The 13,657-nt window shown below is 37.3% G+C and overlaps 1 protein-coding gene across 2 annotated transcripts in view; it reads right to left on the bottom strand.

Moving 5' to 3' along the window:
* SLC9A7 (solute carrier family 9 member A7) overlaps positions 1 to 13,657 on the bottom strand; it is a 69,131-nt gene that overhangs the window by 11,576 nt on the left and 43,898 nt on the right. The window contains exons 12-14 of one of the 2 annotated variants that reach the window (XM_058185702.1): positions 10,773 to 10,926; positions 5,031 to 5,090; positions 360 to 423 (exon numbers count right to left, since the gene is read on the bottom strand). In XM_058185702.1, the coding sequence (XP_058041685.1) occupies positions 360 to 423; positions 5,031 to 5,090; positions 10,773 to 10,926 (278 nt within the window). The remainder of the gene's footprint in view (positions 1 to 359; positions 424 to 5,030; positions 5,091 to 10,772; positions 10,927 to 13,657) is intronic. The other variant, XM_058185703.1, reaches the window with a different exon arrangement.

The following is a 13,657-nucleotide window of genomic DNA, read 5'->3' as shown; positions in this document are numbered from 1 at the left end:
CTTCTTTGGTAAGAAATACATCAAACAGATATGGGGGAACAAGGTGAGAAGGCACAGCAGTAGAGGAAAAAGATGAAAGAAAACAAGGCAATATGTGATTGTTCCTTCTTTCCCCTCCTTTTCCTATGTACGTATAGGGTGAAAATTGGAGGTTAAACATATAAAACTTCCTAACAAAGAACTTGGCTTCCTCATATACCTGTACAGTATATTTTAATACAAGGCTGAATCTTACCTGTGAATTTCACAACCACATAAGTTGAGCACAGGTTTGGGGGAGAGAAATGTAGAATATGAATGCTGCTCAAACATGCTTGTATAGGAATATCACTGACCTATTGAAAAAGTTAACTACTTACTCCTTGTAAGACTTGGAAGCTGTCATTGTTGGGTGGAGGGTCTTGATCTGGGTCAACTCCAACTCTGTAGAAATATCAGGAAACAAAGAGCATGAGATAATTAACCGAATTAATACTTTTTCCACTGGGCTTGAGGCTAGTGGAAAAGATGTAGCATAGTGTAGGTATGCATAGTGCAAATACCAGAAATTGTCTGGTAATATGATGATTGTTAAATATTACTGTGCTTCTACTCTAATTTCAGGATAGTAGTGCATTTTTAAAATGCCACTCCATAAAGCTGAAGCTATCAATATTGTGTAGAATGAAAGTGCTTATTTGACTATTGCAGACCCTGAAAGCTTCATCAGCTTTCTCACTGTTTTAATAAGACAACCAGATTTGTTAAGAGAAGCCTCAACTGAGTGCCTATCTGGGTTTTAATTTCTAATGATTATTGCTATTAATTAAGGAAATGAGTTATCTGGCCTTGAAAGACTGTAGGGCAGGGGTGCCCAATTGTGGGAAATCCTGTGGACTTCAACTTCCCATGATGGGTGGGGAATTCTGTAAGTTGAAGTCCACAGGTCTTAAAGTTGTCAAGGTTGGGCATCCCTGCTGTAGAGTATCAATAGAAGAAAGTGAAAATCAGGAACATAGAACCAAATCTGCCTCCAGGGGTTGATATTGCTACCTACAGCATGGACTGAATGTTATCAGGGTTTGAGAATCAGAAGAGAAGCAACAACTCTACTGAATTCACCCGGTTCACCACTACCCCGCCCCATCTCCTGCACTTATACCATGGTTCTAAATCAGTCCCCAGAGTTTAGAAGAAGGTGACAGGAAGCCTCTAGTGACTACATCAATTCTATAAAGGCTTCTTTGAGGAATTCAGTTATCAGAAGTGAAATAAAGACTGAAGAACCAATTGCATAGAAAGCCAACAGTTCAGTCAACGCCTCAGGAAAATACACCATAAGCAAGTAGTTTTTTAAGGAAGTAGAAATCTTGTAAGCATGAAAAGATCACTCAGCAGTAGCACCCCCTATCAGTGATGTTTAGAACCCAACGAAAAATTCAAACCCAAGGAAAATTTGTTGCCAAGTAAATGCAAAGGCAAGGAATATGGCTGATACCATTCTTAAATGAAAGAAAAAAGAAAACAGAAAACCAGTTGGAAGGGACCTTGGAGGTCTTCTAGTCCAACCCCCCGCTTAGACAGAAATCTCTACACCACTTCAAACAAATGGTTATCCAATATCTTCTTAAAAACTTCCAGTTTTGGAGCATTCACAACTTCTGGAGGCAAGTTGTTCCACTGATTAATTGTTCTGTCAGGAAATTTCTCCTTAGTTCTAGATTGCTTCTCTCCTTGATTAGTTTCCACCCATTGCGTTTTGTCCTGCCCTCAGGTGCTTTGGAAAATATCTTGACTCCCTCTTCTTTATGGCAGCCCCTGAGATATTGGAACACTGCTATCATGTCATCCATGTCCTTCTTTTCATTAAACTAGACATATCCAGTTCCTGCAGCTGTTCTTCATGTTTTAGCCCCCAGTCCCCTAATCGTCTTTGTTGCTCTTCTCTGCACTCTTTCTAGAGTCTCAACATCTTTTTGATATTGTGGCGACCAAAATTGGATGCAGTATTCCAAGTTTGGCCTTACCAAGGCATTATATAGTGGTATTAACACTTCACATGATCTTGATTCTATCCCTCTGTTTATGCAGCCTAGAACTGTGTTGCCTTTTTTGGCAGCTGCTGTACACTGCTGGCTCATATGTAAATGGTTTTCCACTAGGACTCCAAGATCCCTCTCACAGTTACTACTATTGAGTGGGGTACCACATATACTGTATTTGTGCATTTTGTTTTTCTTGCCTAAATGTAGAACCTTACTTTTTTTCCCACTGAATTTCATTTTGTTAGATAGCTCCCAATGTTCAAATCCTTCTGTATCTTAAGCCTATCTTTTGGCATGTTGGCTATTCCTTGGCTATAGCTTGGCGTCGTCTGCAAATTTGATGAGCTCCCCATCTATCCCCTTGTCCAAATCATTGATGAAGATGTTGAAGAGTACTGGGCCTAAAACAGAGTCTTGGGATTCCCCACTGCATATTTCCCTCCATGAAGATGCAGTTCCATTGAGGACTACACATTGAGTGCGGTTGGTCAGCCAGTTATGAATCCATCTGGTGGTGATGCTTTCTAACCCTCATTTTTCTATTTTATCTAGTAGTAGGTTATGGTCTACTTTATCAAATGCCTTATTGAAGTCCAAATAAATTATTTCGACAGCATTCCTCTGGTCCACTAATTTTGTCACTTTGACAAAGAATGCAATACGATTAGTATGGCATGATCTGTTTTTAACAAACCCATGTTGGCTTTTGGTTATTACTTTGTTTGCTTCTAGGTGTTCGGTGATTCGTTGCTTGATTATCTTTTCCAGAATCTTCCCCGATATTGAGGTCAGGCTGATAGGTCTGTAGTTTCATGGATCTATTTTTTCCCCCTTTTTTTGAAGATGGGAACTATATCAGCTCTTTTCCAGTCCTCTGGCAGTTCCCCGGTCTCCAGGATCTTTGAAAGATAAAGATCAGTGGTTCAGAGATCTCGTCTGCCAGTTCCTTCAGAACCTTGGGGTGTAATCCATCTGGTCCTGGTGGTTTGAACTTGTCTAAGGTAGTGCTCATTTACCATTTTCTTCCCTATTTTAACTTGTGTTCCTAATCTGTTTTTTGTAGTGCTGTTTTTGATAGGTTGGACTGTTTTTTCCCTTTGTGTGAAGACTGTTGTAAAAAATGACTTAAGTAGTTCTGCTTTCTTCCTGTTGCTTGTCACCTTCTTGCCACTTTCTCCCAGCAATGGATCAACTGTTTCCTTGACTTTTTGTTGTAGGATTCTTTGTTTTTTTTCTTGCGGATTCTTTGTAGTAATGTTTTAACTTACAATACAGTGAAATATTGTAAAATATATCATATATTCCTCTATGACTCATCACAAACAAACAAAACCTCCCATGGTGATTTTCTGTTTATTAACTTTACTGCCCTAATTCTTTTGAATAAGCCATATTTTCAGTTTATCCATATATAGCTTTCCACTGTTTCGCATCCACCCAGCTAAATTACTGAACATGAAACTGAAACATAAGGTTAATTCTGTGGTTCATATTTGAAGAGCAAGACATTCTCATCTGACTTGCAACACTGGTATGGAGATGTATGGGACAATTTAATTCTTGGGGCCTTGAGTGGCAATCTGTAGTGACAAGGAAAGGCCCAAGGGAACAGTTAGGATCTTTTATTATACACATCTGCAGGCAATGGATTTTAATCTAGATTAGACTGCAGTTTACCTGTATAGAGTAGAGAGGAAGACAACATACCCTCTTTTTTCAGACCAGGGTCTTGACAGTTTGGGTCTCGTAAACTAGCAACATCTATGAACTCATATTTCAGTACAACTACTTAGGAAAAGATGCAAAGTAGCAGAAAGTGTCTGGTAAGATAACGATTATTAATTAGTTAATTAATTATTGTTCTTCTATTCTAATTTCAGGATGCTTTTAGCAATTTTATTTATTATGAAATTTATTGGCTGCTCATCTTGTATACAATGACTCTGGGTGGATATGATTTTAACTATAGAGCATAATCAAGGACCATAAAACTCTGGTTTTATTTGTACATCAAAACCCAAACTTTGAGCAGCAACAATATCCTCCATAATTCAAATCAGGTTATCTGAATGACAGTGTTCCCCAATACAAATTGGAAAGAGCTTTCTCTCCATTCCATCTGCTTGTAAAATATACTTGGCAAAAATTTGGAAGACAGCCTTCCAAAATCATACACTCCTACTTCTTTTCTCTGATGCTTGGCAAGCAAAGAATGTTTTTATTTATATAATAGTTATTTATAATCTGTACAAAACTATAGTTTGCTCCAACAACTTGGTTATTTCCTCACAACAAGGATAAGCAAAACTGAGTCTCTAAAGCCTTACATTTGCAGAGTATTAAATTTCAGTACGACATCCATACTAACCCATAGCTACAGCATTTAATGTAAAAGAAAAAAATGAACAGACATAGAAAAATGCAAACCAGTGGACTTAATTTTTTCCAAAAATCTAGTTATTAGATATTCAAAACCAATTAAATCTGCAACCTATGTACTTTTAATCTGTGGCTGCCTATTGGAATTACTATTATCCCCAAATCCATTTCTTGCAAACATTTCTTTAGAATATCCACTTCCACCTACAAATTGACTTAATTTATTTAAGGATAAATTCTTCATGCAAAAGAAAAGAAAACCCAACCCTCATCAGGATTTAGAAGAATAGCCCAGATTGGCAAAGGCCAGATAATGTAAAGAAGTTGAAGTGGGTTTTGGGACAAGATAATAAATGCAATCTGATTTTCAAAGGAATTAGCTCCTAACACACTTGTGGTTGCTTGTGAGTTTCTGCACTCTTTTCAGTTGCTAGATAGAACATCATGGAGAATGATAATAGTATTTTTTCCAATTCACACGTAGCAAAATTTGCAGAAAAACGAAGAATGGTAAAAAGTCTTCTGCAGCATTAAGAGAAAGACATGCAAGCAGACAAAGAAGACACACTTGAGGTTAGAAAAATGAAGAAAGCCAAGCACCAGGTAAAGGTCATTCTGTTTGGTCACCTGAAATACAGCCAGCGGCTTTCATTCATCTCTTCCACCGATGGAATATATTCACCGACTCTAGTATAGCACAAAAATGGGATTGATTTACTTATACTTTAAAAAAGAAAAAGAAAAAGAAAAAAGAAATTGCCTTTCCATGTTGTTTCTTCTAGGACTGTTTTACCCAAAACAAAATTTCATCAACAGAGCGCGAAGTATGAAAATCAAAAAGAACAGTAAGAAAAAAGGCAATAATATTAAGCAACTCAGTAAACAAACACGCATTATTATGATTATCATTAAAAGAAATTAAGGGCACCAAGCAAACCTTCCCTTTCAAATGTCCTTAATCTATAACCAGGGTTCATTCATTCATTTTCCCCCTCTCCCTACCACCCACCTCTGCTCCAATGGAATGTGGAGAGCAAGGATGGAGATAAAAGCTGGAAGTCTTGATGACTTCCTGCCTTAAGTTTACAAACTTCCACATAATTAAACACTACAAGCCTTCATCAACCCTACTAAGCAAACAAAAAACAAATGAGTTGAAATGTATATAAAAAACCTGTTGTAATAATTAATCAGAGCTACTTATAATGAGAAGTTTTCCCATCATTCCTCCTCTCATTCCTAAGTTCATTGTTTCTACTTTTTTTTCTACTTTTTTCAGAATCATTTCTGTCCTTCTCTTTATGCTTTTATGGAATGTGACCATCTTCTTTCCAGGTCCTTGCTTCCTGTAGTGTCAACCTAATTTCCTGAGTTTTTCTGCTTCTTCTTTGATTTCATGATTTGTTTCTTCAGTAACCCTTGCCTCTGGATGCCTTCTTGACCAACATCAAAGCACTTTCTACTGTTTTCTCCTTAACTTCATAATACTAAGGAGAGTGAACTGTGAACTTTTAAAAAATCTGATTGTGTTTATAGTAGTCACTCAGTAGAAACTTCCTGGAGAGGAAGCTTCAGCTTGGACTGCTGAAGGACCCTCATATGATCATTCAATTACAGATAATTCTTGACTTACATTAGTTCATTTAGTGACTGTCTAAAGTTATGGTACTGAAAAAAGTGACTTATAACCATAACTATATATGACTATTGCAACATCCTGACAGTCACGTGATAAAAATTCAGATGCTTGGCAATTGGTTCATATTTATGACGGTTGCAGTGTCTCAGGGTCATGTGATCACCTTTTGCAACCTTTTGACAAACAAAGTAAATGGGGAAGCCAAATTCACTTAAGAACCATATTACTAACTTAACTTCAGTGATTCACTTAACAACTGTGGCAAGAAACTTCATAAAAAGGGACAAAACTCATTTAACAACTGTCTCACTTAGCAACAGAAGCTTTGGGATCAATTGTGCTTATAAGTCGAGGAACCCTGCAATGCACCATTATAGACAAGAGTTTTCTATTTCATTCAGGCCAGATCCTCATCTAAGAATTACATTTTATTGGTTAAAATCCAGAGACTGATTATAATGTGGCAGCTGGTGCATATTTGGACGCAATATAACATCATGGTATTTTATTACTCTGGACTCAAGAGTTCAGCAGTCACACCAAAAATGTAGAGAAGGAATGCAACCCATCTTCGCATTGCAGCACAATGTGTCCAAGCTATATGATTTATAGAAGTAGTTCTCAGCTTACGACCACTACGGAGCCCAAAATTTCTGTTGCTAAGCAAGACAGTTGTTAAATGAGTTTTGCCCCATTTTAGGACCTTTCTTGCCCCAGTTGTTAAGTGAATCACCATAGTTGTTAAGTTAGTAAACACGGTTGTTAAATGAAACTGACTTCCCCATTGACTTTGCTTGTCAGAAGGTCACAAAACGTGACCACATCACCGGACAACCATCATAAATACATGCCAGTTGCCAAGTGTATAAATTTTGATCATGTGACTATGGGGATGCTGCAACAGTTGCAAATGTGAAAAACGGTCATAAGTCACATTTTCAGTGCCGTTGTAACTTTGAATAGTCACTAAACAAATGGCTATTATTTGAGGACTACTTGTATTCACTTTCCTGCTGTTTTCTCTATGGAAATGGAAACATCTGGCAACAAGGGAATATTGTGGCATTTTCTGGTGATCGTAATTCAAGTGTTTTGCCAAGAAAAGTTCTCCTTGCATCAGATTTTTATTTTTATTTATTTATTTATTTGTCACAACAGTATATATAAGTATAAGCATGAAATAACTATACAAATTGGATACAATCAAAGGAACATTAGGACAGGAATGGTAGGCATGCTGGTGCTCTTATGCATGCCCTTTACAGACCTCTTAGGAATGGGGTGAGGTCAATAGTAGATAGTCTTTGGTTAAAGATTTGGGGATTTGGGGAAGAGACTAAATTTTTCACCACTGTGCCCCTTCCACTGAAGTACTTTGCAATGTATCTCATCATTTCTACAACGATCTTCCTCCTTTTAAGAAGCTTTCTTTGAAGGAATGTTGTGTGGAGAAAAAACCCAGTAGGAATAAGTTTTGACTCATGCTGTTGTGAAGACATACCTGAATCAAGGTTTACTGATTGGAAAGATAGGGAGAACTGTCCTTGCATTTGCACACAACGCTTGTAGATCATTATGGATAAAATTGCTACCAGAATTCCAATTACATAGAAAGAAATATAGCATACATATAAAATTTAACAGGTTTTATTTATTTTCAAAATTCTGGAACAATATTCCTGGGGCAATGCAAAATCTATGTGGCATAATACCATCTATCCAAAATGCCATTTTTGAGGTCTTAGAAAGAACTAAAATTATGGAATGTTTTGTTTTAAAATTACAAAATAAAAGTTCCAAAATATGGATCAAGCCTTTCCTATAGTTCTTCACTGACTGAATAATTCTTGCCAGGCTGCCTTGAACAGTTTCAAAGTTCCAGCTATCAGAAGTTTTCGGAAATTACCCAACCAAGTGCTAGCAACTGATGCATCAACTATATGAAACTGTGACTCAATTGAGACATGCAGTATTTTCAAGCCATAAAATTAGAGCCTAAACTATTATTCATTTTTTAAAAAAAAGATTAATAGCTATCAAAGGGAAACTAAGATGATAGTGGCTTGTGTACTTTCCATTTCTCATCTACTTTGTCCTTCAGTCTCTAGCAGCATGCACAAAGGTAGCCGGACATAATTTTAATAACTTGTTAAAATGAAGTATTTACTAATACTAATTGATTGGAAGGCACTCAGAATTTAGTATAAGATGAACAGCTACATAAATGTTTTAAATAAATAAATATATAAATAATTATGGTTGGGTAATTCAGATTATAAATCATACTAAACCAGGTTTATAAATCCATTTCAAAACTATGATACTCTCTAGCTGGGTAGTTAAACACAATAAGCCACAATAAATTCTTCTCTACCGTTGGTTCTTAAGCATGATCTGAAATTGTAATATTGTAAACTGGTCAGCACTATCCTATACTATTACCACATAAACCCCTTTCAGTGTCTGGGTAATATTATGTGCTTAGCACAGATTCTTGGAACTGCTCCTAAGCGAGTAAGACTCTCTGGTATATATTAAGAAAAACAAGACATTTCAAATTATTGATTTTTAAAGCACAAACTTTGCGTCACAGAAAACATATTTGCTGCTGCATCCATTTCCTTTGTCAGAACTGTAAGCAAAACTAGTTGATCATCTCTTTTCTGCATCATAGTGGTTTAGGATATCCTGATTCAAGCATTATTTTCTCTAAAGGCAGTTATCAGCAGAAGATCTGAAAGATAACTGGATGCTAAATGCTCATGTTTATGCATGACTTAAATGTAATGCAATCATCCATCTTAATGAACTGGGTTGTAACAAGGGCTCCCTCTTTTCAAGCATTTACTAATGAAAAACCTTTAAGAAATCTTCAAAGCAGTTAAGCCAAAAGTTGTGCAGGACATTAATACTAGCTAAAGATATCTAACTGAATAAGGTAAACACAAAAATTGTATTGGGAGGTTGCCTGATGACAAATGACCATATCAGATTTCCAAGTAAATGTGTTATGCACAAAACTTTTCACTTGGAAATATTACCATTTGTTTTCACTAGTCATCCTCAAATGCACATCACACATTATACTCTAATTATAAGTTCAGTTAAACAGAATCCCTCCTCTGCATATTGCCTCTGAACAGAAACAAGATCAGCAAGGGCTATGTTTCTTACTGTGCCAAAGTACAGTATTATTAACCTCAACGAGAATATTCTTCAACTGCAGAGAGTCTACAGGTAGTCCTCGGCTTACAACCGTTCGTTTAGTGTCCATTCGAAGTCACAATGGCACTGAAAAAAGTGAGTTATGATCATTTTTCACACTTATGACCATTGCAGCATCCCCATGGTCATGTTATTTACATTTGGATGCTTGACAGCTGGTTCATATTTATGACCGTTGCAGTGTCCTGGGGTCACATGATCACCTTTTGCAACCTCTGACAAGCAAAGACAATGGGAAAGCCAGATTTCACTTAACAACTGCGTTACTAATTCAACAACTTCAGTGGTTCACTTAACAAATGTGGCAAGAAAAGTCATAAAATGGGGCAAAACTCACTTAAGCAACATAAATTGTGAGCTCAATTGTGGTTGTAAGAGGAGGATTACCTGTATCCTCTAATTTGACTAACTGGCAGTGCCTGAAACGCTAATCAACTAATACTACAGTATTATAATCCCTCCTCCTCTTCCTATTACAATTACCCATGATTGCCATCTTCTGGTTTGTTTTATGTCCTGCAGCTTCTATGATTTTCTATCTGATACATACAGACAGACTCAGCTTAATTAAAACGAGACAGGGTTAACACTGCAAATCTTTAAAAGCTTGTCTCTTTAGGAAGCACACTTTTTTATCCATGATTTAGCTCAGGAGTGACTAGAAAGTTCTCCTAGACCTTTGGGTAAGAAAGAGAATGACTCCAAAGTTCCAAACAAATCCTAAGTGTTTGGAAAGAGTATCTCCTGACCATTTGACAAAATAAATCCCAAAGAACTTTGTTGCTGAAATGAAAGATGATGAAAATAACCAAGAATGGAATTTTGTTATGAGTGAACTATAGATTCTGGTCCAAGCAACTCCTTGCTTTAGAATTCTTCCTCATACTAGTAATCAATCAAAAGCAATCTTCTAATTGAAAATCTCCAGTGGTGAGATTCAAATAATTTAACAACTGGTTCTCTGCCCTAATGATTTCTTCCAACAACCAGTTCACCAAACTGCTCAGAAAGTTAACAACCGGTTCTCCCGAAGTGGTGCGAACTGGCTGAATCCCACCACTGAAACTCTCCTTTATTATTAAAAAAGGAACCACATACACAAAACCAATTTAACCTTTTCAAAGCAAGCAAACTTCTGAATATATGAATTATGATCATATTTTTTCTATGCAATTAAGTACACTATTCTATTTATTTATAGCATGCCTTTATTATTTTTACAAATAAATCAAGGTGGCAATCATATCCAACATGCCTTACTCCTCCTATTTTCCACACAACTCCTCTGTGAGGTAAATTGGGCTGAGAGCGAGTGACTGGCTCAAGGTCACCCAGCTGGGTTTCATGGCTTCAACAGGACTTGAACTCACAGTCTCCTGTTTTCTAACTTGGTGTCTTAACCACTAGACCAAACCTGCCCTAATTTGAATACCTATGTTAACACTGATTTGATTTTTAAAAAAAAGTCAATTATGAACAAGTTGGTTCAAATTCAGACTGGATACCTTATATTTAGCCATGACAGCATGGGTGTTGTGCCTCCACCAACGATCCAGACAGTAAAGAAGACAATAAGTAGGGTTGTGGTGAACATCATTTGATGAGCGTAAGTTGCAGTGTCTCGGATGGAAAGAGCAAATGCCATGGCTCCACGGAGACCTGCAGGCAACAGTGACAAAAAGATGGTGGCTTTGACACAGTAGAGGAGAGATGCTTTGAATGCCTCCATCCAACAGAAGGCTAGCACTTAATACTTGACGTAATCTACGTATAATTACTAACATTATACACAGTTTCTCAGCTCCAAGAAAGAGAATTTGTTACTATGATGAAATGTGAATGCTGTTCAAAACCAGTATATATCTGTTGAAGATTATGCAAGCCTCTCAACAATTAACAAAGCAGCTACAAGAAATCCACCATTTAATTGGTGATTTATAAAATCAAGCTTTGAAAAAAAAAAACACCCACAGTAAATGGTGGAAAAGCCCAAAGTTATAAAGCTTGAAGAAGGATTTAGCAGTTGGACCCAAATTGAAATAGCTGTTGACATCCCAACATTTGACCTATGGAATATATTTTTAAGACATATTTAAGTCTCTGTGTCTCTCTGTGTGTATTGTCCATACAAGCCAGCGTTGAATCCCAGAGATTGCCACTTTTTAACTGCTTAATTTTCCCCCCCTTCTGGTAGGTCTTTCAGATTTCCAAGAATTTTGCCTTAATTGCCAGAGATAAACATTGTGATCTATTTAGAGGTTTGACATGACTTTAGGATTCTTATTTTTGTTTACTTTAACGGAAAATGTTATTGTTTTCAAAGAACAGGACAGGAAGAGCCACAATAGATCTATCATTTTTCAAGATGTCATATCTTCATATCACAGTTATTTGAACATGTCAGTGCAACCTCTTCTAGGCAAGAATACTTCTGAACCTGTCTCGTGTTTTTATGAGATGGTTAATTTCTACAGCATAACAAAAAACACAAAAAATAACACACACATGCAGAGGATATAAAATGATAAAACAAATAAATGTTTTCATCAGTTATGGTGAGGTAAGTTCACATTAGTCTTCGGTCACACCAAGACAGGTATTCCAAATACTGAAGACCTGCTCCAAATTTTGCTCTACTGAAAAAGAAGGTCAAAGTATCTTTCATAATCATTTTCCCAGGTCAGGAGTCATTGTGTTCTGGGAACTAGATATGTCTAGTCTAGCAAAAACAAGGACTATGGGTGACATGATAGTGGTCTTCCAAAATTTGAAGGGCTGTCACAGAGAGGAGAGGGTTGATCTATTCTCCAAAGCACCTGAGGGGAGGACAAGAAGTAATGAATAGAAGATCATTAAAGAGAGATCCAACCTAGGAGTAAGGCGAAATTTCCTAACAGATCAATTAATCAGTGGAACAGCTTGCCTCCTGGAGCTGGGATTTTCAGTGCTGGAGAGTTTCAAGAAGGGACTGAACAATCATTTGTTCAGAATAGTACAAGGCCTCCTGCTTGAACAGGGCGTTGGATTTGAACAGGGGTATCAAACTCAATTTCATTAAGGGCCGCATCAGGGTTGTGTTTGACCTCAGGGTAGCCATAGGGCATTGCAAGGAGGGGCTGGCCAGTTCGATGTCACTTGTGTTGGGGGCACCTGTGGTGGTCTGAGCGCTCTGCCAGCGAAAACAGGCTCCTGAGCTCTGTTTTCGATTGCAATGGCTTCCTGCAACCCTCTGCCAGAAAACATGGAGTTCGGGAGGGCCACATGCGGCCCTCAGAAGCTCCATTTTTGCCGGCAGAGGCACCACGAGCTGGTTCTTCGCTGTTTCCAAGGCAGCCACACAGGCCAGATCTAAGCACTCTGTGGGCCAGATCCAGCCCCCGGGCCTTGAGTTTGTCACCCCTGGATTAGAAGATCTCCAAGGCCCCTTCCAACTTGTTATTCTATTATTCTAAGAGCATATACCAGATGCAAGAAGAAGAATCATATCTTAGGATTGTTTTCTTTTAACATTACTTTTGAGTTTACATAGAAACATTAAAAAATAAAGATTCCCAATAATGTTAAAATTACTTGTTTACTCTGATGTTTCTTCAGAAGCAGCAGCAGCGTGAAGTCATAAGAGTGTCCTGCTATGAATATCCCAGGATCACTGCAATGTCACTATTTGGGTTCATTACAGCAAATAAATTGTGGTCACTGAGCAATTAACAGCATTCATGGAACATGATAGGGCAGTTATTTCATTTTCTTGAGTTCTTTTTGGAAACAGAAATACATTGTCACTCCATCTGGGTGAAATGAATGATATGTAGTTCAGAAAACAACTGGAACTGTCTTAATTTTGCTATGGGAACATTCCACAAATTACATGGCCTAAATGGTCTTATCTTTCTTCATTTTGGGATGGGATGGGATGAGAAGAAAAGAAGAAATAAAAGTACAAACTTAACAACCAATGAAGTTAAAAAAAACCAGAGAAGCCCAAAAAGAACGGGAAAAAATAAGAATGACAAATGAATATAGGTAGTCCTCAACTTATGACCGCAATTGAGCCCAAAATTTCCATTGCTAAGAAGGATAGTTGTTAAATAAATTTCAGCCCATTTTATGACTTTTATTACCAGATTTAAGTGAATTACTGCAGTCGTTAAATTAGCAAATTAGTTGTTAAGTGAATCTGATTTCCCTATTGACTTTGCTTGTCAGAAGATCACAAAAGGTGATCACGTGGCCCCAGGAGGCTGCAACTGCCATACATACATACCAGTTTGTCAAGCGGCCGAATTTTGATCACAGGGATGCCACAATGGTCATAAGTGTGTAAAACAGTCATAAGTCACTTTTTTCAATGGCATTGAACGATCACTAAATGAATGGTTTAAGTTGAGGA

The sequence above is a fragment of the Ahaetulla prasina genome, chromosome 5 (genome assembly GCF_028640845.1).
Source record: "Ahaetulla prasina isolate Xishuangbanna chromosome 5, ASM2864084v1, whole genome shotgun sequence".
Taxonomy (NCBI): domain Eukaryota; kingdom Metazoa; phylum Chordata; class Lepidosauria; order Squamata; family Colubridae; genus Ahaetulla; species Ahaetulla prasina.
The sequence above is the reverse complement of the archived record's forward strand: the minus strand, read 5'-3'. Positions and strand labels throughout refer to the sequence as shown.